The 26,185-nt window shown below is 39.0% G+C and overlaps 1 protein-coding gene across 2 annotated transcripts in view; it reads left to right on the top strand.

Moving 5' to 3' along the window:
- ARFGAP3 (ARF GTPase activating protein 3) overlaps window positions 1-25,651 on the top strand; it is a 41,430-nt gene extending 15,779 nt beyond the window's left edge. The window contains exons 5-16 of one of the 2 annotated variants that reach the window (XM_074164819.1): window positions 669-752; window positions 3,279-3,360; window positions 3,755-3,811; window positions 7,663-7,709; window positions 11,149-11,294; window positions 11,995-12,120; window positions 12,715-12,837; window positions 14,248-14,385; window positions 15,292-15,415; window positions 16,384-16,474; window positions 23,723-23,844; window positions 24,552-25,651. In XM_074164819.1, the coding sequence (XP_074020920.1) occupies window positions 669-752; window positions 3,279-3,360; window positions 3,755-3,811; window positions 7,663-7,709; window positions 11,149-11,294; window positions 11,995-12,120; window positions 12,715-12,837; window positions 14,248-14,385; window positions 15,292-15,415; window positions 16,384-16,474; window positions 23,723-23,844; window positions 24,552-24,569 (1,158 nt within the window). In that variant the 3' untranslated portion in view covers window positions 24,570-25,651. The remainder of the gene's footprint in view (window positions 1-668; window positions 753-3,278; window positions 3,361-3,754; window positions 3,812-7,662; window positions 7,710-11,148; window positions 11,295-11,994; window positions 12,121-12,714; window positions 12,838-14,247; window positions 14,386-15,291; window positions 15,416-16,383; window positions 16,475-23,722; window positions 23,845-24,551) is intronic. The other variant, XM_074164827.1, reaches the window with a different exon arrangement.
- The last annotated feature ends 534 nt before the right edge of the window (window positions 25,652-26,185 follow it).

Genomic DNA, 26,185 nt, shown 5'->3' with positions numbered 1-26,185 from the left:
TTTTGCGCGTAGTAGAAAGAACTGTGAGAAATGAGTAACCTTGGAGTGCAGATCACCAGTTACGGTCCTGCATGGTGCTAAAAATAACCTGTGGCACTGTGGGTCCTCCAGCCTGCCCTGAGATCAGGCATTGCTCACAGCTGTTAGCATCTTGCAAAACTCTGCTTTAACTGTAGCAGAGGTTTTGAGTCTCTGAGACTAGGTGGGAAAATTTGTCAGAGTACCAGACCACACTGATACAGTTCTGAAAACAGTTTCCAATGACTGCTAGTGGTTTTTTTTTGGTTTTTTTTTTTTTTTTTTTTTGCTTTGGGCGAAATAAGAATATTAGAGAGAAAATACCTTATATGAGAATATGAAAAAAACTTACATATTATAAAGCTCTAGTGATACTGAATATTGACGGTATTACTGCAGCAAAGCTTATACTGAGCATTTTGTTAGGAAGGAAATGGGTAATGTGAAGGAACACATCAAAGATGTATGAAATTAAAAAAAAGTGTCATATATCAAGCTTGAATAAATTTGTAAGGAAAAATTATGTACCAGGAAAAAAAAATCAATAAATTTTTAACCTGAAAAAAAAGAGTAGTTTTAAGATTAGTGAATTTGAAAAAAATATATTAATGTAATTGTCCTGTAAAATTCTCTTTCTCTTTTAATTCTAGCTGTGGACAGATGGATGTGGAATGCCACCTGTGTCACCTCAAAACAAAGAGGAAGACTTTTTTGCATCCCATGTTTCTCCCAAGGTATAGATTACCTGTATTTAATTCTTGTTAGCTTTCTAAACGCTTAGGTTAACTGTGGTTCTATGATGAAGATTAAACCCTGAAAGAAAACCTTATCAAGAAAGGGTAAGTCGGTGATTTAACATTTACTTGCTTTTCTTTCTGTGGGTCTCAAAATTCTTCCTGCATGTGAACCACTTTCTAAGGTGATAATTTAGAATGACCCAAATAATAGCTAAATGTGGAATGAAACTGTATTTTTTTTTTTGTAGGCTTACAATTCCAGTTGGGCTCATGATTCCTCGCTTGGGAGTGCTCCAATTTAAATATACTACATGATAACTTTGGTTTTTAATCAGTAACGTTTAACAGTTCTTAAAAGTTTTGATAAGCAGAAGCTTTTTTTCTTCCTCCAAAATACTTACAGCCTCTTTGAAAATGTTAAAGTAACTTTCTGAAGGCTATTGCTACTGTTGGTTTTTGTTTATTCAATCCTACCTCCTTAAGGTGATGGATAGTGTATTTATTGCACAAGATTAATACTTCAGAGACTCTCTTGAGTCTGATATTTGAAAAATACCAGTGAAAACAACTTCAGCAATTGTAATCTTCAACTTAGAGCAATTATTGCTACACCTTGTATTCCTAAATATTGCAACAATATTAAGTGTTCTACTATAATTGCTTTCTAGTACAGTTGCAGTCTGTGAACACCTAAAAAGTATTATCATGAGGTGTATTTTGGGGTAGAGAAGACTTCAAAGAGCTTGGGTATATCAGATTAGCCCTTGTTGTGAAAACTCTTCACCAATTCATCTGCATGTTAATTCCCCTCTCATGATGTTGTGGTTGTGCATGTGCATTAGCAGGAAGTAATAAAAACCTACACAGTTGCTCATATCTACCGGGTAAAGAACACAGTAAAAATGACATGACTTTTTAGTGACTTCCTAGTGTATGTGGGATACTTAAGGGAGAAAAAAAGCTGTAATTTAAATGAAAAATTATTTTTTTCCTTTTGGTTATTCAGTTGTGGTGTTTCAAAATGTAACTTTTTTGTTGTATTTGTGAGGTTTCAAAAATGGTGCATTTTAAAGGGAAAATCAGCCTTTTTGCTAGTTGTTTGTTTTATTTTAGGAACTTCTACTACAGCCAATATTTTAATGTCTTTGAAAAAGTGAAATAGTATTTACATTTTACAGACAGGGGAGATTGCAATGAGCATTTCAGAGAAATACAGCAAAGACCAAAAAAAAAAAAAATCAGTTATTGTGAATTCCAGTCAAGTGTCTTTACCAGAAGATCATCTGTCCTGAGAGTAGAGAAATAAATGGAATATTTCTGTTTGCAAGAGACAACTTGGAAAAATGCTTGCAGTTGAGTGGGAAGAGCATAAACTGAGGCAAGCTAAAGAGAAAGAACTTTAAGCAGAGAAGCGTTGTAAATATTTTTGTGGTTAAGGACAAGAAGTAGGAACTTGATACAAACCCTCTTAAAACAATGTATGGGTAGGATAAAGTAAATTTTCACAGCAAACTTTTCAGGTAGCTGCAAAGGCAAGAGGGTAGAGACAAGCAGTCTGTGTACCTCAGGGCAAGAGGTTATTTGGGTATGCATGTTTTGAGAGAGATTGAGGTTTTAGGGAAGAATAAGCATGAACTGGCAGTGGCACAGCACTGGTGGAAAAGATAATAATAAGCTGATATTATTGTGGCCAGGTCACAAACCTGCCTGTTGAGGAGGATGTATCTGAGGGAAGCAGGAGGTCTCATCAGGAAGACTTGGGAAGACTGCTCACAATCACAAAATAAGTGTTAGAACATTGGAAGTGCAAGAGCTTAATGTGGAGAGAAGGCTTGGTGATTATATGTAAATCATAGAATGGTTAGAGTTGGAAGGGACCTTAAAGATCATCGAGTTCCAACCCCCCTGCCATGGGCAGGGACACCTCCACTAGAGCAGGTTGCTCAAAGCCCCATCCAGCCTGGTCTTTATCACTTCCAGGGATGGCGCATCCACAGCTTCCCTGGGCAACCTGTTCCAGTGCCTCACCACCCTCACAGGAAAGCATTTCTTCCTAATATCTAATCTAAATCTCCCCTCTTCCAATTTAAAACCATTACCCCTTGTCCTGTCACTACACTCCCTGACAAAGAGTCCCTCCCCATTTCTCCTAATAAATAAAAGATCCAGATTTCCTATACTGTACTGCTATTATGAATAAAGACAATTAATAGCCAGCATACAATAAATAAATCTAAAGCACAATTAAAATGTCTATAATTTTTTTGGATGGTAAACATACTGAAATTCCTGAGAAGGAAATACAGGTGCTCAGGAGTGATTTGAAACCATCCTGCTCTCAATAAAGGTAGGCATTTCTTTTAATGTCAATAACTGCCCTTCTGAGAACAGGTTTTAAACCTAGCATAAGAATCCAGTATTAACTAATCAATGATGCTCAGGCAGTCTTTGAGCTCCATGTTCATATTTGTTTACTGTATTCTATTTAGTGTGCACTTTTGATTTTTTGTAATCTTTTTCAAGGCACAGAATACAGAGTGGGTGTTATCAGAGCCAGTTTCTGTACAGCAGAATACTTCAGAAAATATTCCAGAATGCAATGAAGGTATGACTGATTCTTTTTTAACAATAAGCTGCAATTTTCTGGTAGTATCTTTGTTTAGGCTCTTTTTTCCCTGCTTTAATAGTTAATTAATGTAACCGTGCTAGTAACGCAAGAATTTTGGAGGGGAAAGACTTTTTAGACGGGTTGTGCTAGAATGTGTGGGACTGTATGTTCCTCTAATAATGTTTAATAGAAATCCAAATTAAAATTTGATTCAAAAGACTTCAGATCAATCTTTGGGTGCCTGTTGCTCTTTTATTAACTGGTAAAGCTGTGATAGAAATAACACATTTTGCTAGATATATCAAACAGTACCCTAAATACAGTGAACTGAATTGTAAGCATTCTAAAGTGCCTTCTGATATCCTTACCCTTGTTATTCATTGTGTTTTAGGACCAGAACCTGGACCAAGTGTTGATTGCCTTAGTGCATCACCAAAAGCTGCATTAGGTAATGAGCGTAAGCAGAAGATAGCAACCAGTATAGCGTACTTAAATATGCATTTGTACAGAGAATGTGTGACTGGAAAGAGATGTGGAATACTTACTTTAATATCAGTCTGCATGAGTTAGTTGAAGCCTCTGAATTTGTAATACAACTCCTTCTGTTAAATAGTGGATTCTGAAGAAATTAATTTTAGTCAGTGTTGTTCTGGTTTTATCTGTCTTAGCTGACCTGATGAATTTAAAAGCAGCAGGTATCACACCTCATAAAGGTGGCCATTAATGTTTTACACCTCCTGTTAGACTGCTTTAAGTTCTGCATTTAAAGCACACAGGTGGAATAGAGCAGTGTTGTGATTAATGGCCTGTTTTTTTGTGTTAGGTAAACACATCTTGTACTAATAGGTCACTCTTTCTATCTAGATGTAGGGTTTGCTCCCTTTTCAGAAAATTGAACATAAAAATTTAGACTGGAAGAATTTTGTATTTCTAATATGGTATCTTTAATGTCCAGATTCTTAATTTAATTAACACTGAGGAGTATATCATACTACAAGTAGGTTAAAAAAAAAAAGCTGAGGAAAATAGAATAGAATAAAATACATCAGTGATTTGTAATTTTGAGGATCATCCCGTGTTGTGGTTTAGCCTCAGGTGGCAATAAAAAAAACCACAGGCAGCTGCTCTCTTGGGCCCCCCCTCCTCCCAGGGCCTGGCCGTGAGAGGAGAATTGGAAGAAAAGAGCAAAACTTGTGGGTTAGGACAAAGTCCGTATAACAGAACAGCAAAGGGAACAAGAAACAATAACAGTAACACAGATAGAGGAGTATACAAAAACTATTATGATATGATAGTACGCTCACTAACTGCACTCAGGATGCCCAGCCCTGCTCCCAAGTTGTGTCTTCCTACCCCCTCCCCCAGCCAGCTCCCAGCTGGGTACCCCTGGGCGTGGCATACCTGTGTCCCTGATAGATCCTGGGGAGAATTCACCCTATCCCTGCCATGACCAGAACATCCTGCAGGAGCAAGTTTCTGAGAGTAAGTATTGATTCTAAGCGGCACAGGGGTAGTAAAGAAGTGGTGACTGGACTAACTCGGTGCTTCAGGAAGGTACAGTCTTCATCACTTTTTATACTCACTTGGTTGGGTTTGGTTTTGGTAATTTGTTTATGTTTTGTTGTTTCTTTGTTAGGTTGGGGGTTTTTTGGGAGCTCGATACTAGGAAAAATAGTTAACTGCATACACTTCCTGTTTTTCTCATTCGTATCTTTAACACATGTACTTTTCTTGTTTCTTTTGGACATCACAAGTTCTGTCTTACCTGAAGAATCTCTGTTCTGTATATGCCTGTGTCAGGCCCCACTGAGAAGAGTGGGGCAGTAAGTGACTCAGATTCACAAATCGCTAGCATGACTGAAGTGACACAACTCTCAAGGTCCACATACAAACGTTTATTAGATTCCCACAGCGATTAATACAGGTCATACCTAGGATCACGATAATTGATGAGGTATATAACAAATTGTGGCAAGCGGTAAGGTGCGCCTTGTGTTACTTAGCAACAGATATACAAGAAATTATGGCAAGCAGTACTTAACAACAGATACCTTATCACTCGCCTTCATTCATTGTGTATGCCTTGTGTTACTTACTTAACTTCAAAAGAAAAGAGAAAAGAAAAAGAAACAGAGGGATAGGGAAGGAGAGACAGAATGAGAGAGGGAGAGATAAAGAGATCACTTGATCCTGGTGATTCCTTGAACTTGATTCCAGCGTTGGTCTGGCCAACTGGGGCTGGGATGGGGGTGTAGGAGTGCTCTTCTGTGTATCCCCCTGCAGTGACACTTATTTTCCCCTTTTACGTTTGTCTTATCAGTATGATCTGCCTCGCTGCTACAGGGCAGTTTCGTTTCAGCTTTCTACCCCCCACCTTCCCCCCCAAGGTGTAGCATGATTTGGGTGGAGAGACGAGTGCTGTAGTCATATATGTTTAGCATGATCTCGATAGTCTTCATTAGCATATGCAGGAGTGTCAACTTTAATAAGCATTTCGCGGGTAATGAGGCAAAGATCATTCATCGGCCACAGTAGCCTTTCCAAGAAACAAAGAACAAAGCAGGTTACTGTTCTCGTCCTTGCTGAGGAAAAGCAGCACTGCCCTGTCTCCATAGGACTTCCTCCTTCAGATGCCTCCAAGAGCATCCTGTGCTCTTCAGGCCTCCCACATGGGTCACACAAGAGATAAGCAGGTGTTAGCCTTACCAGTTTTTTTGAGCAGAAGGCCTGTTATTTGGGAGTGTTTGAGACATTCCTCAGGAAGGCTCAGAGGGCCTCCTCCCCCTCCCCTTCATCTCACACCATTGTTTCATGCTTCCCTCAGGCTGCTTCTCTCAGCCTGTGTTTAGAGGAAATTACAAGTCGTCTCTGACAGCCTGTTTCAAACTACTGTTCAGCTCAAACCAGTTTTCCCGTATGTATAAGCATTCAATAGGAGTTGTTGATTGAAAGCTTTTACTTGTGGGAGATTTACCCTGGCTCAGGGTAGCTGTCAAGAATGCACAGTGCAGTGCCTTACAGAATGTAGTGAGTCCTGTTAGGGTCTCATTAAAAATACCGAGATTAGGAGTTGTGTCAAACTTCATGCAGAGCAGAATGTAAATTTGTTTCCTTTCTATGTTTCAATATTTAATACGAAGCATTAGGACTGGAACTTTCAAACTATATATATATAAAGTTAGACTCCTGTTACCAAAGACAGGCTTCTGTTTTGTTTATAAGCATATGGTAAGTAAAATGTTGTTTGCTTCCTGCTAACCTTCTTACTGTGCTGACATAGATTGTAGAAAACAGTTAATCTCCAAGGAGATGTTACAAGTAATGATAATGAGGAGAAAGCCAGAAGTAGTTAATCACTGAGGATGGGATAATGAAAAGTAGTTAATCACTTCAAGGTTCTTTTATATGTCAAAGTATGTACTCCTATGTCAATGAGGAAAGAGCTGTGGCTACTTCAAGGAACATCCTTATCATCCTCAGATAGAGGATGATATCCTCAGATCCACCTTAGAAGGATAACGTGAGGAAGGGTATCCTTACCCAAATGACCACCGAGAAGCTCATGCCTGCGCAGAAGTGTTTTGCAGATGCAGCAAAATTTAATACGCATGTGGAAAAGAGTTATTTGGTCATCCTAATAAATATGTAAGCCAAGGTGAAGTTGTAAGGTGTGTTAGATTTGTGCATTTCCACCTAGCACTCGATGTCGAATAAAGCATATCTCCTCTCTAAACTGCTTTTGGTTTTGATTATTTCAGGTAACACTCCCACTACTGTACTTAGGCAATTGAGCAAATCTATTCAATGTAGAGAGCATGTTGCTGCCTCTGTTAACGTTTGTGATTTTGTTTATGATGATACAGGTATGTTTTATGTGTATCATCAGTGGCTTTAAACATAGCCAGTACCTTCCTATCTGGGAAACAATTTATCTTAGAAATGTTGTGGGATCAGGTGGAGCTCTAGTCTGGTTCAGAATAGCGAGTCCTGCATTATTGTTTTGTATAAAAGTAGGTATCTACAACTGAAAACAGCTGTAAATTTTATTACTACTTTGTATTTGTGAGATACCATATCCTCAATCAGATGCAGTTTCCCACATTTTCTTGGAGATATTCACAGCTCTGTTCCCTGTAACTCAGTTTAGTATCTCAGTCTCTTGGTGTAGAAACTGTAATACTTCAAGGCATTAAAATAAATTCTAAAAACTATACTGAGGCTGATATTGTGGAAAAGATCTTCTGCAGTTCTGGAATTAATAAAATTGTATGTCAAGTAACACACCTTTCATCCTTGCAGAGAATACCACCTTCATAAAAAGGAAGCCAAATCAAGCTAAGAAGGGGGTAAGTGTAGAGAAATAATGCATATTGTTATCTATATTATAGATTTCTGGAAATACGTAGATTGCAATATGGAAATGTATCATGTAAGTTAGCACTAAACAGTACTTGGATTATATATGAAACTAAAATGGAATTGAAAACTATTCCTATATCAAAGCAGCAAACGGTCCGTTTAAAAATGGATTATTGTTAAAAAGAATTTGTCTAACAGGTTACTGTTATTACGTAGTAGAGTGCTTCAGATTTGTGGATTGTGTTCTGACCTCAGATAAATTCTGTTTACATGTATGTAGCTCATCAAACTGTCTAGACTTCTACGTGTATATTTGAGTGTCGTTTTCATTGTGGTCTGGACCTGAACAGCAGGTGATACCTTTTAAAAAAAATGAGTAAAATAAAAATGTCAAATGTTCTTTTCAGTACCATTGTCCCTGCAACTCCCCTGATGCCCTGTAACCTTTCTTCTCACTTGCTTATACTGGGTTGCAGGGCTTCTTCAGTCTTTCACCCAAGTTACTTGTCATTGAGATCTTTTTGTAGCAAATCCTGAAAACAGAGGGAGTTCCAATAGCACTTTTGAGTGCTATTATGCCACACATGCATATTTAGCACGTGTGGCATAAATCTGTCAATACAAGGTGAGTTTGAGACATTCAAATATGTGTTTCTGGAACAGTCTTCCTCTCATACCACACAGCAGTATGGTATTTGGTTGTATTTATAGATAACTTGCAGCTGCGTTCAATTCAAGATAGTTTCAAGGTAGTTTACAGACTTGTTTCTGGATGGGGTCTTAGCACTTTCTGAGGCATCTGGTCTCTTTAAAGAAGGCACGAGGAGAGTAGAGTATCTCAGAGTCCTGTTTCAAGAAACCTGAAATCTGAGTAAGACAGCTCAAGTTAGCTAGAAAAAACTAGGTTTTAAATGTATGGTTCCTGAGGCCAAAGAAAATAGCCCTAATATTAGGCTATTAGGGTGACAATATGTTACACGGAGTGACTTCTTTTCAGCCTGGGCTATTCTATGGCAAAAGATTTTGAAGGTTTATTGGAGCAGAATAATTTATATTGAAACCTATTATTTCTTACTCCCACTAGAGGGCCCTAATATGCAAGAGGAATTTCTTATTCTAAATGGTTTATGCAGATACGTTCCCTTGCAGTAAGAACAACATAACTGGGTTCACAGGGCACGTACAGTTTGTGAACTGTAGCTTCAGAGCCTAAAACCATATGTATGTAGGCCAGAACTTTTACATGAAGACTTTAAAGTGTTAGAAGGTTAAGATATAAGTACTGTGAAAAAGAATATGGCCAAAGAATGTTGCAGACAGGGAATTAAACACGTGGGAGACTGAGAACAGCAGTTTGAGTCTGTTGCCACCATCTGAATCAGCATGATTGTATCTATTCATATGTGTAGTATTAAGTGTTTTTAAAATCTTTGGTGAATGAAAGAAAATGTATCCCTGTACTGAAGTAATATGAACTAGAAATAAAATTATTTTAAAAGAATTAGTGCAAAACTGGAACCTCTTAGCTGATGTGTTTATCTAAAAAAAAGTTTACAATGCTTTGTCACATGTGAAGGCTAATTGTGCATACATGTATATAGAAAACTTTTATATTGCTCTTGTACCATTAATCACTAAGTACATATGTACACATTTACGTACACATGTACGCTTGGTGGATGAAGGAAAGGCTGTGGATGTTATCTACCTAGACTTTAGCAAGGCCTTTGATACAGTGTCCCACAGTATCCTGCTGGAGAAACTGGATGCTCATGGCTTAGATGGGTATACTCTCCGCTGGGTTAAAAACTGGCTGGAGGGCCGGGCCCAGAGAGTGGTGGTGAATGGAATGAAGTCCAGTTGGCGACCGGTCACGAGTGGTGTCCCACAGGGCTCGGTACTGGGGCCGGTTCTCTTCAACATCTTTATCAATGATCTGGACGAGGGGATCGAAAGCACCCTCAGCAAATTTGCAGACGACACCAAGCTGGGTGGCAGTGTTGATCTGCTGGAGGGTAGAGAGGCTTTGCAGAGGGATCTAGACAGGCTGGATCGATGGGCTGAGACCAACGGGATGAGGTTCAATAAGGCCAAGTGCCGGGTCCTGCACTTGGGTCACAGCAACCCCAGGCAGCGCTACAGGCTTGGGGAAGAATGGCTGGAGAGCTGCCTGGCAGAAAAGGACCTGGGGGTGTTGGTCGACAGCAGGCTGAACATGAGCCAGCAGTGTGCCCAGGTGGCCAAAAAGGCCAACAGCATCCTGGCCTGTATCAAGAACAGTGTAGTGAGTAGGACCCGAGAGGTGATCGTCCCCCTGTACTCGGCACTGGTGAGACCCCACCTCGAGTACTGCGTCCAGCTTTGGGCCCCCTACCACAGGAAAGACATTGAGGTGCTGGAGCAGGTCCAGAGAAGGGCAACGAAGCTGGTGAGGGGTCTGGAGCACAAGTCTTACGAAGAGAGGCTGAGGGAGCTGGGGTTGTTCAGTCTGGGGAAGAGGAGACTGAGGGGAGACCTTATTGCTCTCTACAAGTACCTGAAAGGAGGCTGTAGAGAGGCGGGGGTCGGTCTCTTCTCCCAAGTTACAGATGATAGGACAAGAGGCAATGGCCTCAAGTTGCGCCAGGGGAAGTTCAGGTTAGATATTAGGAAATATTTCTTTACTGAAAGGGTTGTCAGGCATTGGAATGGGCTGCCCAGGGAGGTGGTTGAGGCACCATCCCTGGAGGTATTCAAGAGAGGAGTTGACATAGTGCTTGGGAATATGGATTAGTGTTGGGTGGTGTGGTGGTGTGTGTGTGGGTTGCGTGTGTGGTGGTTTTTGTTTTTGTTTTTTTGTGTTGTGTTTGTTTGTTTGTTGTTTTTTTTTTTTTTTTTTCATTGGTTGGACTAGATGATCTTAAAAGGTCCCTTCCAACCTCTGTGATTCTGTGATTCTGTGATTTATTGACAATATGAGTAATCAATCCATAATCTTAAGATAACACACTAGCACTTGCCAGTGAGAACTAACTGAAGAATCTTTGCCACTTCTAAATACAAATTTTGAATTAAGTGGATGGGCATCAAACGGTTCCATTGCAACAAATTTTATTATGTTATTCCTATGCAACAAAATTGTTATTGGGAAACTAAAGTTGTGCTACATATCGCAACATTTATTTGAGCATGCCAAGCTCTGAACAATTAAAACTATAATATTTTCATTACCTTGGGATGTTTGACTGCAGAGCTAACTAGTTTTGTAAGATTTAAGAGAAGATGCATGTAGAAGGTCAAAACATGAAAAAATATTTTCTCTGCTCCAAATTTTCATTGCTGTTTGCATATGCTCCTGAACAGAGTGTAGTGTTTGCTGTTGCTTTCAGAGTTGACTGTTAAGTTATAGTGTTGGGTCTTTTGTTTTTTGTTTTTTAATAAATCAAGCTCGGTGCCAAAAAAGGTGGTTTGGGGGCACAAAAAGTGAGCAGCCAAAGCTTTAATGAGATTGAAAAACAAGCACAAGCTGTAGATAAAATGAAGGAGCAAGAGGATCTTCATAGCAGTAAGACAACTGAGAAGGAAAAGCCCCTGTAAGTATGAACAGTAAAACATGAAGCCTAATTTCATGTTAATGAAGTAAGTGTCAACATTTTAAATACTACCAGAGATTAGCTCATGGAAATAAAACGTCGATTATTGCTTCAAAAAAAAAAACCCCAAATGTGGATGAGGTGGGCCAAACGGTAATTTCCCCATTGCCCTTTTTTTTGGCCATTAAATATATGTTTCTACAGTTGATGATTTACTATAGAAATTGCTCAGTGCTATCTTTAAAAACAATCTTAGTGTTATTTAGCACAGGAAAATAAGGAGACATTCTATTGATACATATGAAAAAATGTGAAATAAATCTAAAATATGTTAAATTTAAGTATTGCCACAGAAGACTCTTGCCTTTTGAACTTTCTTTACCACATGCCAGTTACATAGTTTATTTTGTTTTGGTGGAGTGAACTGAATACTATTTAAAAACAATCTTTCTAAGAGCATAGGCAATATACGAATATTCAGCTTTATTTGTACTTATTCGGTAAGAGGCAGGGAGTAGTTTAAGTATCCCATCGTTACAGTTGGAATTTAATCCTATTGATAGTGAATATTTTCAATGAACACAAAACATACAAAATACCGTGCTACAGTATATATTGTTAATTTTCTACCAATATTACTGGATTAGACCTTCAGTGTAACATTTTTACAGCTAGATGTTAACTATATGTTTTGTTCTAGCGTATCATCTTTACGGTTAGCCTACAGAGATCTTGATATTAAAATAAAAGAAGATGAGTTAAATCTATCTGGTAAGAAGAAAAGTGAATTGGAGAGACTTGGCATGGGGTTTGGCAGCAATAGAAGGTACGTGAAGTTCAATAAACTGTATTTAAAATACTCTGTGGCTTTATGCAGTTATCCTTCATTTTACCTAGGAAATGAAAAAATATCCTGAAGTGTATTATGGAAGCTTAAACAATATCATCAAAGAATCTATTATCTGTCAGGAGGAAGCAGCAGGATTGCTTCTGACATTCTGACGTGCCAGACAGATGTTAACCTAAATTGTAGGATGTCTGTAGGGTGTTTGCCTCCATTAGGTGACTGTGAGGAAGGCAGCCAGGACGTTTTCAGTGAATAGTACCAACTTAAGTATAGTCTGTCTTTTACAAGCCAAAACTCTGAAAAAGTCACGTTGCTGTGTTTTCCAATTTCTGGAATGGTCTGTGTGTTCAGAAGTCCTGTCACTACTTCAGAAAACTACTGTTCAGTTTCCCAGGGCTTTTTTTTGTTGTTGTTTTTGGTGGGTTTTTTGCCCTTCTCCTTTCTTCTTAAATGTTTGTATAGCTTGGGCTTTATATGCAAGCTTCAGAAACTAGATTTGGGCTTTCATTTCTTTTCTTTTTAGGGTGTGAGCTTTGTCATCTCTTTACATACTTATTTTCTTCCTGTCCCCAGTGGCATTTCTCACTCAGTCACCTCAAATATGCAAACAATAGAGCAGGAAACACCTGCAGTTGCAAAGCCGAAGAAAAAGTACACCGATGATGTAGATGACTTGTATTTCTCTTCTAGTTCACGGTAATGTATAAGCTTTTTATTTTGAGTGGGCGTAGAAGTATATATGTTACTTATTCAAATATACACAATATATTTTGACTTAAAGATCAAAACAGAAGACAATTCAACATGTTTACACACCTAGCATATTTTCAGGGGACATCTCAATCAGAAAAGTTGTGAAATAGTTGACTTTAACCTTGATGACAGATGTATTTATAAAGAAGAGTTACTTCTTGTGAGGAGAAGGTAGTCTGAATTACGTGTTTACAGGTTTTGTCTTGTTAAGGGTCTAGTCTCTACTTGGACAGACAATTGCCATATAAGCTTTTATTTACTGTATACCGAGTCCAGTGGATTTTTTGTCGGAATGATTTTTGTTCGTTCTTGTGGTTCTGTCTTCAACTTTCATTTTAAAATCAAACAAGTATCAAAGTCTGATACTAGATACACTTTAGGTGCATCAGTCTTTTAACTGGATGCATGCCAAATGCAAAAACTGAAATCTTTTTGAGGTATTTTGTGTTGGATGTATCGTGTAGATATCTGCACTCTTATTTGATAGAATTTTATGTATTTGAACATAAAATTTGAGCAAAAAATAATTGATGAATTTTTGATCAGAGTATGAATGCAAAACAAATTATAAAATACTGCTGTTGGGAGGGAGAAGAAAAAAATTAGTCCTACGGGCACTAATTGCAATGAAAGAGGTGTTTCTGGACTGATACATAGAAACTGGTGTTGCTTTTATAAACTGCCTTTATTGGATTGCTGCCACAGAAACATGTGCTCTGGAGCATTCAAAGTGGCTTGAAAGTTGTGGTGGCTTTTTTCATAGCTGGTTTCTCAGTATGGTGTGTCAAGAGCACCAAGCCTTTACAAGCAGGCTGCTTTACCTTGTAGAATCATAGAATTGTTAGAGTTGGAAGGAACCTTAAAAGATCATCTAGTTCCAACCCCCCCGCCATGGGCAGGGACACCTCCACTAGACCACATTGCTCAAAGCCCCGTCCAGCCTGGCCTCAAACAATTCAAGGGATGGGGCGTAATCATTGTGATGCCTTGCTCACTGAGGTTTTCTTAGCTCCTGAAGCTCTTAAACCAGCCAATTATCTTGACAGTGTTCTTCTCAGTGCTTTGTCTGACACTGAAGAAATAATCCTTTGAAGTAATGAGAACTTCGCCTGTTTGGATGTGACCAGATCTTTCAGGCAGTCCACTGCATTCATGACCATATCCAGCCTAAAGAAAGGCCAAACTTTTCATTTGGTTAAATAGGTGTGCAAAAAACCAAAAATCCATTGGATTCAACTACACAAAGCTTCTAACCAATATTATGAAATCCAAATTATTCACTGACAACTACCACTGTGCTGAAAACTTACTTGCTAATGAGCACTCAATAATTCTTTTCTTCTTTTATTTTAGGTACTATGATTCTTCAGATTTGAGAAGCAGTACTTTCTCTAAATGGGATGACACTACAGATTCTTTTTGGAAGAAAGAAAATAACAGTAGAGATGTTGATGTAATGTTAACTTCAAAAAGTACAGGATTTTCAGACAGGTATACAAAGAAAACCTAACTGATTTATGTATAGCAAGCCCAAGCTTGTTAATATGATTTGAGTCCTGGTCATAGTAGTGGGATTTTTTTCAGTCTTGAGGGAAAATTTGGCTAAACTTTCATCAGCAGTCAAGTGACTTCCTGGCTGAATTTCTTCTATAAGCTGAATTTCCTGTTTAGTTATTTACATTTTACTCACTGTTTTGCTCAGTGCTATTGAGTATAAGTGTCGGAGGTAATTGCCAAAGTGTTTCAGCAAAAAAAAAATAGAGGAAAGATGAGGAGAGAAATGCAAATATTTGCACTGTTCTGAGAGCATGCTTGCTTTATTTGCTTTGTTTATCATGCAATGAACCAAAGAGAACCCAGTCACCAAATGAATGCAGCTGTGGGGTACTGAGCTTTCAGGATGAAGGTATTGAAGATACTTGCAACAACGGGTCTAATTATTGTGATAATACAAAACAAATATGTTTCTTCTCTAATGACTGTGATTTTATCTTTGTCATCAAGTGGAAAATATAAGAACATGGGGTTTTGTTGTGCTTGCTTGGGGTTTTGTGCTTCTGTTATTATTATCCATATTTTATTTTACCTGCACAATACTGTGCACTTAAGTACAACTTTTTTTTTTTCTTTTTAAAAAGGATTAATGAATGTGAAATACTATATATTTACCATCTTGTAAAACTGTTACTGGAATTTTATTTGCTGCTGTATCCACTCAGCGATCTGAATCTTTATCCTGGGTTCGTAGTGATTTAATTTTTATTAAAAAAAATAAATCACAATTATACTTTTAGGCTTTACAAAACAAAAATGATAGTGCTTCTTGTTTGATTTATTGCATTCTGCCATGATATAAATAAAAATTACGCTCACTAATCCAGTTTATTTTTCTTTTAGGCCTATATCTCATCGTAAGCCTGAATATGAACTATCTTTAAACACAGATGAGGCACAAAAAAAATTTGGCAACATAAAAGCAATTTCATCAGACATGTATTTTGGAAGGCAAGATCATGCTGATGTAAGTAGAAAGGAGTGTTAAATATTTTTGAGTGTTAAAATATTCTTTGACTATAAACATGATGTCCTTGTATAAAGAGAAGGTAATAAATAGTTAAAATCGGTAGAATTAGTAATCTTATAAAATTATGTCCACTTGAATATTTGTTTGATAGAAATGTATGAGTCTCTGATAACTCTGATAGTTTAGTATTTCCTAAGGAGTTGCAGCAGCTGCATGTAGGACTTTACCTCCAACATCATTCCTCTCTGATAGAAGTGGTAGACTATGATTCAGCAGTCTTTATTTTTGAAAGAATCAGCCCGATGCTGATTCTTTTGTTCTAAGTACTCAAAATGATGCTAACAAACCATTGTTAAAACACTCTCCCTTCTGTTACATGGAAACATTATAAGGCTAAGCAAGCAGATAATGGTTCAACAAATGATATGTAATTGACTCAGCGTAGGAATAAAAACCAGATTAATATTATGTTACATTTCGGAGGCAAAGGATCATTTTAAAGAATCTATTTTTAATGAAAATTTAACAGTGCATTACCATTCCCAAGGAATTCAGAAAAAGTTGAATTAAAAGCATCACATGATTAGAAGGGTTAACATGTTAACCGCAGTGTTTTTTCCTTACCCTACCCAACCACTGTATTTCACATTTTTTAAGTAGTTGTTTTTAATGTTCATTCTCCTCTGCCTTTTCAGCAATCCCCTTTTTTAGGGTAGTTAGCAGCAAGTAGGCCTCTTGCTGTTGTGATGGTAAATTTTTGATCAACTTGGAAATGAGTTGAGATGAGGACAAACTGACACCATCTAAGTCATGTGAAAACTACAAAGTGGGAACAGCTTTCAGAATAGTCAACTTCAGCTGGATTTTTACATTCTAAAACTGTACCTGTAATCTCATGAATTACCTGATATGACCTTGAAAGATGACGGCATACTGTTACAATACTTCTCCATTTTTTTTTCTAGTATGAAGCAAGGGCTCGACTAGAAAGACTTTCTGGAAGCTCATCTATAAGTTCAGCTGACTTGTTTGAAAATCAGAAAAAACAACCAACAGGTACATATTGAACAGAGCGAGAAACTGTATCGTGCGGTGAATACGCTCCCATGCTCTGCTTCTAGTTACGCTATCAGCTAGCTCTTGCTGTATTCTGCAACAAGTGTGCAAAGTACAGTATGCCTTAGTATTGCTAATGTGTCAAACAAGCATAACAGTTGTAGTCATTTTTTTAAAAAAACAATCTCAAATTTCGTGTTCTGTGTTTTCAGTTCAGTATTTTATACTGGTTTATGTGACTTGTTGCAAATAATAGACTAACTACATTGTAAATAATTTTTATCAAAGGAGAACTGTAATTTTTTTGTTATAAAAACAAATGAGGTAACACCTAAATTAACTATCAGGTAGACTTTTATAAGTTACCATAAATAACCTATATATTCATAGATGTGAAAATAGCTGTCATAATAATAATAATGAATCTAAGAGGAATCTTTAATAAAATTTTAGCGGCCTTGAAATTCCCATGTAATCTGTTGTGTGGCATATCCATTCATCAGGATATCTGTTTCTAACACTGGTCTTGCCAAATTATTACGGAACCTTTACAATTGGTTTGTCTGTTTAAAAGATTTTAAGATATACTCTCTTAGAGAGTATCTCTTAGAGATAAAGATATACTCTCACAGTGGAGAGTATAGTTCATCAAGGAAGAAGTATTAGACTGGATTGACTCAAAAGTAGCCCCTTAGGCAACTGAAAATCTCTCATGTTTTCTTTCCAACACCCTTTTTAGATAGTGAAATAATGTGAAATAGAAAAGGTAAGAAATACTGGAAAATTTTATTGACCTGGTCAGTTGGATTTCATTCAATGGATTTTTTTCCATTTCATTCAAGAAATGGAAAAAAAAAAAAGAATTATTGAAGAACTTGAAATCTGTGAGTAATTATATAAATAAGCTGGAAAAGCAAACAGTATGCAGCATCTGATTTTACTTTGGAAAAGTTGGAGGGGGAAAAAAAAAGTGACTGTTCAGTTTTGATCCCCTGAAAGCAAGTTTTGAATACACTGGCTAGTATAGGAATAATTCCTGTTACCAGTTACTTAAGCTGGATTTTAGTCAATTGAAATGTAAAAAAAAAAATTAAAAATTAAAAAAATATATAAAATATTTGCATGATGTCATACTTGTGCTTAAAAAAGATGTGGGGAACACAAGCGCAAGGAAATGGTATTTCTTTCTGAATTTGTTAACTATGTTTTCAATAATACATAGGATTGTGATAAATATTATTTTGTTATCTATCTGTTGTTGACTGATACTTTCATTGTCCTTTTTCTTTTAATTTTCTTGCATAGAAATTATTTTATTTGGAATTAATCTTCTTTTCATTTAATTTGTGTAATATGTGTGGGGCTTTTACACAGTAATGAATAAGAGAATGAACAAGGAAAAGATAAATATAAGTTAAAAGATGGGGGCAAATTGTGTGGTGTGATATATATATATCTGTGTGTATATATATATATGAAAGTGCCTTTTTATGTACACACATGTGATAAAATTCTCACTGTATTCTGAATAAGGGTACTTACAGGCGATTATATAATGTTTACTATGTGTACGTAAATTGTACACACACGATTATTCATCACTGACCACTTGGAAAGGTTCTTGGGGCTTGGGGGGGAATGCAGAGATTCCTAATAATGGGATGAAAAATACCTGCCTGCGACTCAAGGTTAGTTACTCCCTGTGACTGGCATGTAACCTAATGTAAATTTAAAGACTAAACTTCTGCTAAACTTTGTAGGTTGTTAACTTCTCTAAAATAATAGTGAGGAAAAAATACACTAGGAATTATTAGTTTGTATATTATAAATTCACACTATATTCAACGTACAGAATATTCCCTTCCTGCATGTTTTTCTATTACACCTCCCACCCCACTATCTTTTGACAATAGTCCTTCTTGGACTGCACTGATAGCTTGTCTGGTGTTGAATTGTTGCGAAGGCCATCATTAGTTCCATAAAATAAAGGTAATCAGGAAACTGGACACTGGCAACAAAAACACTTTAATTCTGGAATCCTTGCCAGAATATAATGTCCTTCGGATCTAAAGTTGTTTTTATGAACACTGCTGAGAGTTGAGGGTAGAACAGTTTTGGGATGCTCGCTTTTGTTCAGAATGCTGTAGGAGCTATTTAGAAAAAAGAGGAGGCTGCAAGAAAATGCTTTTACTTTGCATTATTTCAGACCTATTGCTTATGGAAGATGGCATGTCAGATAGCTGACTCGTAGATGCTGATTTTTGAAGGAAATCACAAGAAAAGGAGTTACTTTCCTGTCTCAATGACAAGAGGTTTTTCAGACAACCGTACATAACCAGAAAAACATGAGAAAATTCACGTGGCTGAAAAGTGGTTAGAGCTTTTCTCAGGTTATTTATATCTGCAAGTTTATTTCCATTACTCTGACGTTAATAACAAAAATAATGAAGCATTTGAGAAGTGGAACAGATTGTAAGGAAGTAAAAATTACAGCTCAGAAATAGGGCTGCCTCAGTGACAGTGAATTTTTCAAAATAATCTATAAACAAGTGGCTCATGCATTGTACTAACAGCTACTAGGCGGCTTTAAAGAAGGGAGTGGGAAGGTCTCTGAATATGACTGTGCATCTGCCACTATGAACCAGCCACTTAAATTAGGTAATTCAAATTATCTACAGTAATGTCTGTCTCAGCATGCTAATGAGGCAGGTGCCTTTAATTTCTCACGAAAAGAGTAGCTGCAGGTTCTCTCTCTCTCTTCCTCCTCCACTCCTGTTGAAAAAGAAAATAGGGAAAAAAAAAAAAAAAAAAGGAGAAGAAAGGGCTTCCAGTTTCTAGAAATGTCCTGTGTGCAGCCGCTGTCAAAAGGAGTTACAGTTGTGCAGGTTGTGGAATCTGCAGCTGGACGAACTTGTCCAAGGTTCAGTAACTACTCGCAAGTTGTGTCCTGACTGGTCATGACTATCATTTGGTTATGTGCCTAAATTAAGGCTACGGATCGCAGTCTCCGTTTTGAAAACGGTCTATTTTGGGATGCTTCCTCTCAGGAGCTTCATTAATTCCCAAGATCCATAGTAGTGTTTTACTGCCATTTGTGCCTTTTACAGTATCAAGTATTTAATATTAAGGTGTGCCAGTAATTGTTTTTGCAAATGAGTGGATGATTGTAATTATTAGCATGTTAACACTTAAAGGATCATAGAATCGTCTAGGTTGGAAGGGACCTTTAAGATCATCTAGTCCAACCATCAACTCTGATAAAAAAAAAAAAAAAAAGAAAACCATATAAACCCCACACACACATTACCAAACTATGTCTCTAAGCACCATGTCAACCCATCTTTTGAAAACCTCCAGGGATGGTCCCTCAACCACTTCCCTGGGCAGCCCATTCCAATGCTTAGTAACCCTTTTTGTGTAAAAATTTTTCCTGATGTCCAATCTGAACCTCCCCTGGCACAACTTGAGGCCGTTTCCTCTTGTCCCATCGCTGTGACTTGGGAGAAGAGACCGACCCTCGCGTCTCTACACCCTCCTTTCAGGGAGTTGTAGAGAGTGAGAAGGTCTCCCCTCAGCCTCCTTTTCTCCAGGCTGAACGCCCCCAGCTCCCTCAGCCTTTCCTCATAAGACTTACTCTCCAGACCCCTCACCAGCTCCGTTGCCCTTCTCTGGACCTGCTCCAGCCCCTCAATGTCTTTTTTTGTGGTAAGGGGCCCAAAACTGGACACAGCACTCGAGGTGGGGCCTCACCAGTGCCGAGTAGAGGGGGACAATCACCTCCTGTGTCCTACTGACAACGCTGTTCCTGATACAGACCAGGATACTGTTGGCCTTCTTGGCCACCTGGGCACACTGCTGGCTCATGTTCAGCCGGCTGTCCACCAACACCCCCAGGTCCTTTTCTGCCAGGCAGCTTTCCAGCCACTCTGCCCCAAGCCTGTAGCACTGCATGGGGTTGGTGTGACCCAAGTGCAGGACCCGGCACTTGGCCTTGTTGAACCTCATCCCATTGGCCTTGGCCCATTGATCCAGCCTGTCCAGACCCCTCTGCAAAGCCTTTCTACCCTCCAGCAGGTCGACACTCCCACCCAACTTGGTGTCATCTGCAAACTGACTGAGGGTGCACTCAATCCCCTCGTCCAGATCATTGATAAAGATGTTAAAGAGAACCGGCCCCAATACCCAGCCCTGGGGGACACCACTCGTGACCGGCCGCCAACTGGATTTAACTCCATTCACCACCCCTCTCTGGGCCCGGCCTCCAGCCAGTTTGTAACCCAGTGGAGAGTGCTCCCATCCAAGCCATGGGCAGCCAGTTTCTCCAGGAGGATGCTGTGGGAGACTGTATCAAAGGCCTTCCTAAAGCTCAGGTAAACAACATCCACAGCCTTTCCCTCATCCACCAAGCGGGTCACTTTGTCACAGAAGGAGATCAGGTTTGTCAAGCAGGACCTGCCCCTCATGAACCTGTGCTGGCTGGGCCTGATCACCTGGATGTCCTTCATGTGCTGCATAATGGCACTCAGGATGATCTGTTCATGACCTTCCCAGGCACCCAGGTCAGACTGACAGGCCTGGAGTTCCCCGGATCATCCTTCTGACCCTTCTTGTGGATGGACGTCACATTTGCTAGACCCCAGTCAGCTGGGACCTCCCCAGTTTGCCAGGACTGCTGGTAAATGATGGAAAGTGGCTCAGTGAGCCCTTCCGCTAGCCCTTTGGATTACGGGGGCTTCATTCTGCTCCCTGCCCCTGTCTCCTAGCTCAGGGGTCTGGGTACTCAGGGAACAACCTACTCTACTACTAAAGACTGAGGCAAAGAAGACATTAAGTACCTCAGCCTTCTCCTTATCCTTTGTCACTATGTTACCTCCCACATCTCATAGAGGATGGAGATTCTCCAAGTCCTCCTCTTGTTACTAATATATTTATAGAAATTCTTTTTATTGCTTTTAACATCCAAGGCCAGGTTAAGTTCTAGTTGGGATTTGGCCTTTCTAATCTTTTCCCTACATAGCCTTGCAACACCTTTGTAATCCTCCTGAGTGGCCTGCCCCTTTTTCCAAAGACCATAAACTCTCCTTTTTTCCCTGAGTTGTGACCATATCTCTTTGTTCAGCCAGGCCGGTCTTTTCCCCTGACGGCTCGCTTTACAGCGCACAGGGACGGCCTGCTCCTGCACTTTTAAGACTTCCTCCTTGAAAAACATCCAGCCTTCCTGGGCTCCTTTGCCCTTCAGGGCTGCCTCTCAAGGGACTCTGTTGAGCAGGCTCTTGAAAAGACCCAAGTCTGCCCTCCAGAAGTCCATGGTGGCAGTCCTGTTGGCTCCCCTCCTTGCTTCCCTGAGAATTGAGAACTCTGTCATGTCATGGTCACTGTGCCCAAGATGGCCTCCAACCGTCACATCCCCCACAAGTCCTTCTCTATTCACAAACAGCAGATCCAGCAGTGCTCCCTCCCTAGTCGGCTCCCTCACCAGCCGAAGTCAGGAAGTTATCCCCGACACACTCCAGAAACCTCCCAGACTGCTCCCTCTCAGCTGTATTGTGTGCCCAGCTGATATCTGGTAGGTTGAAGTCTCCCACCAGGACAAGGGCAAGCGATTTTGAGACCTCTCCCAGCTGCTTATAGAATATGTCATCTACCTCTACATCCTGGTTGGGCGGTCTGTAACAGACTCCCACCACAATATCAGCCTTGCTGGCTCTCCCCCTGATTCTTACCCATAGGCACTCGACTCTACTATCACCCTCAATTAGTTCTCGACATTCATAACCCTCCCTAACATACAGGGTCACCCCTCCTCCTCTCCTTCCTTGCCTGTCCCTTCTGAAGGATTTGTAGCCATCCGTTGCAGCACTCCAGTCATTCGAGTCATCCCACCACGTTTCCATGATGGCGAGCGACTACATCATAGCTTTGCTGCCGTACAACGGCTTCCAGCTCCTCCTGTTTGTTGCCCATGCTGCGTGCTTTAGTGTAAAAGCACTTCAGCTGGGCTACCGGTCCCACCACCTTTTTGATGTAGGAGACCTTTTGAGGAGGCCTGCCAACTCCTGTGCAACTTCTTACTTCAACTACCTCAGGAGCTGCTGGTTCTTCTCCTTAGGACTTTGACTGCGATGCAGTGTCACCAGCACATGGCTCAGGGAGCCCGGCTGAAGGCCCTTACTAGCACCCTGTCCCCCTAACCCTGATGTGTTACCGCACAGCTTGCCACAGACAAGGCTGATATTATTAACCCCCTCCCCCCTCACATCTAGTTTAAAGTTTTATCATGCAGTTAGTTTTGAAACACTTTTGATTGCTGTTATCTTTAGGCCTATACTTTTCATAATAGCAGTAGAGCTAACGCTTACTGGCCAGACTATATTGGCTTTAAGGAAGGGTGGATTGCCAGCTTTGTTTTGGAGTTTTAAAACTTCCTTACTTATCTTTACTATAATTTCTGTAGAATTTTCCAAGCCTCAGATGTAGTAATGCAAAATATGTGTGTATATACAGCATGCAAAGCATAACTATGCACGCACACAAGTATGGTTCATAGAATGAATCATAGAATCAGAATGGTTAGAGTTGGAAGGGACCTTAAAAGATCATCGAGTTCCAACCCCCCTGCCATGGGCAGGGACACCTCCACCAGACCAGGTTGCTCAAAGCCCCATCCAGCCTGGCCTTGAACACTTCCAGGGATGGGGCATCCACAGCTTCTCTGGGCAACCTGTTCCAGTGCCTCACCACCCTCACAGGAAAGAATTTCCTCCTAATATCTAATCTAAATCTCCCCTCTTCCAATTTAAAACCATTACCCCTTGTTCTGTCACTACATTTCCTGACAAAGAGTCCCTCTCCGACAGAGTCCCTCTCCCTTCATCACTTCAGCCACCACAGAAGTGCGTTCATCTTTAAATTGCAAGGTAATAACAGCTGTTTATGATACAGGAAAAATAACATTGCAGCAGATTGAAAGTGCAGAATAAATCGTCTCTTACCCAAACATTAATTGCTCAGCTGGGGATGCAAAGTGTAGAAGATGACACTCAGGGTGGAATTATGAACAACTGAAAAAAAATTAAAAGGAAGATGCATTCAAGAAATTTGAGATCTTGACTAGTGTTTTTTACAGTGTGGATCAGACATTTGTCTTTAGTGCTTCTGGTAGTATCTTGCACTTCAGGGGGAAAAAAGGCTACTTTTAATATAAAATTCTGTTTTCTTCTTGTGTGTGTGTATGTGTTCTCCTTTTAGGAAGCTACAATATTTCAAATGTCTTGCCTTCAGCTCCTGATATAGCTCAGTTTAAACAAGGAGTGAAATCTGTCGCTGGAAAACTTTCTGTACTTGCTAATGGGGTCATGACATCTATACAGGTTAGTAAAAATATTACAGACTACTAAACATCAGTTAAAGTCTATTTGTAGGGATTTAGTATCATGGATCCTGCCATTGAATCATATTTAGGGAGAAAAGAATGAACTTGGTTTTGAGCTTTGTAGGCCTCTCATGGTAGACAGTAGATCTTCTGTCTTTTTAAAAATTGACCTGTAGCTGACAGCCCATGTTCCTTAGAATATCTCTTTTGTCTTTTTCCTTATATAGTTTATGTCTTTTCTTACAATTGAAACAAAAATTCCATCATGGAAGTTATTTGCTCTCACTTTATTTTTAAATTAATAATAGTTCATAACTCAGAGTAGAGTAGTTCAGTTGGAAGGGACCTACAGCGATCATCTAGCCCAACTCTTGTATTGGTTCTTTAATTGCCTTGACAGTAATACCTTTGATCCGTGTTTGTGCACAAAATTAAGACATCTTGGTCTCAATAGTGTAAAGCATGCTTCATACTCCAGTTTGCATTTCCTATATGAGGTAGTGAGAGCTCCCAGATGTTTGAAAACCAGCCTAATTACCCTGGAGTTTAACCGTAAACTTCAGTTCTTGGAAACACGGGTCAATTTTCTTTGAGTCTTTAAGAATTAAACTACTATTTATTTTACAAATGTAAGTAAGATTCATTCCTTTCAATGGAAAACATACTCATACCTGTCTTGTCTTTTTTGGTTTTTTACTTTTCTAGGATCGATATGGTTCATAACATCTTTGGTATCGACTTAATTAAGTACATTAAAGAAGGATTTATCTTCAGATATACAAGTAATCACACTGCCGATTCGAATGAAGATTGCCTTAAGACTGTTGATATTTTTAATTTTTCCAGCATATTTGTTTACTTGTGCAGCTTTCTGGCTCAGCCTCTCCTTACTGCTCTTTCATCTTTACACAGCAGAAATCTTGTTACATTGCATATGCTTCCCTCCCCGCCCCACGCCTTACAGTCTTGTATTTCTTAGCAACCTTAATGTTAGATGTTGGAAGTTTATTTTATTACTGATTTTAGCTGTGAGGCAGGAAGGAGAAAGAAGGATGAACCATACATTGGTAATGAGGCTTCCCAATAGAAACCTCTGTACAGTTGCATCCTTACTCACCAGACATAACTTGTCTTATGATGGTTTTATGAGCTATGGAGAAGAAAATTTAAATCAAGCATATGCTGAGGTGGTATTTAGTGGACTGTAGCAAAATATAGAACTAAGTTAAAGCTGCGCTTATCGAGAAGTAGAAGCTCTTCCAGTCATAAGTTGATGTGCATTAAAATAATGGGGAATTAGTATTCTAAAACAGTATTCCTGCTAGAAAATTATATGCGTAGATGTGAGGTATGGAGACGACAAGACATGTGGTATATTGAATAGTGGATTTCATCTTGTCATGGAAACAATCTATTTATTCATAGTTTAAAAAGTTATCAAAAAATTGCAATATAGAATCCTTAAGTGCTTTTTAAAAATCTGTATTATGTACAAATTGAAAAAAATTAAAGAGCCTAATAGAGCAGTTAATTAAATACTTGTTAAAAATGTTTTGAACAATCTTCGGTTTTTTGCTAAATTATGAAATTTTGAATGAAGAAATATAGTGGGGCTGTGTTTTAGACAGTCTAGAATTTATCACTGATGATATCCTGTATAAAAACAATTATGACATTGAATTAAAAAAACCTCACAACCAAAAATGAGCTCAAGTTAATTCCGTTCTGTAACTTTATTTCTTAACTCAAATTTGTAAACTGCTGATACCTAATAAAAACAATTGATATAAACTCATTTTTTAATTAAATTTCTATGTGAAGACACCAGTCTCCAGCTTTCTAAATACTGCTGTCTGCATTGTGTCTACACAATGATCTAGTAAAATTAGCTTTTAATTTTAATTACTGAAAAGCTTTCTCATTACATTGCTACAGCGATTTAAAAATCAAAACACATAGGCTGGGGTAGAAAAAATAAGCTACTGTGTTGAAATACAGTTAATAGAGTATAGCTGTATTTGTTTTTTAATTTCTAGCTGCCTCATACATAACTCTTAGTTCTGGTAATTTTCTCTCAAAATTACCTTTCGTTTTTGAGAGTATCATGGAATCATGGAATTCTCAGAGTTGGAAGGGACCTCTAGAGATCATCTAGTCCAACTCCCCTGCCAAAGCAGGGTTGCCCAGAGCACATCACTCAGGACTGCATCCAGGCAGGTCTTGAGGATCTCCAGAGAAGGGGTCTCCACGACCTCCCTGGGCAGCCTGTTCCAGGGCTCTGGCACCCTCACCGTAAAGAAGTTTCTCCTCATATTTAAATGGAACTTCCCAGCTTGTGC

This window comes from Numenius arquata, chromosome 2, assembly GCF_964106895.1.
Source record: "Numenius arquata chromosome 2, bNumArq3.hap1.1, whole genome shotgun sequence".
Lineage (NCBI taxonomy): Eukaryota > Metazoa > Chordata > Aves > Charadriiformes > Scolopacidae > Numenius > Numenius arquata.
Note: the sequence above shows the minus strand (reverse complement) of the source record. Positions and strands in the feature narration are given on the sequence as shown.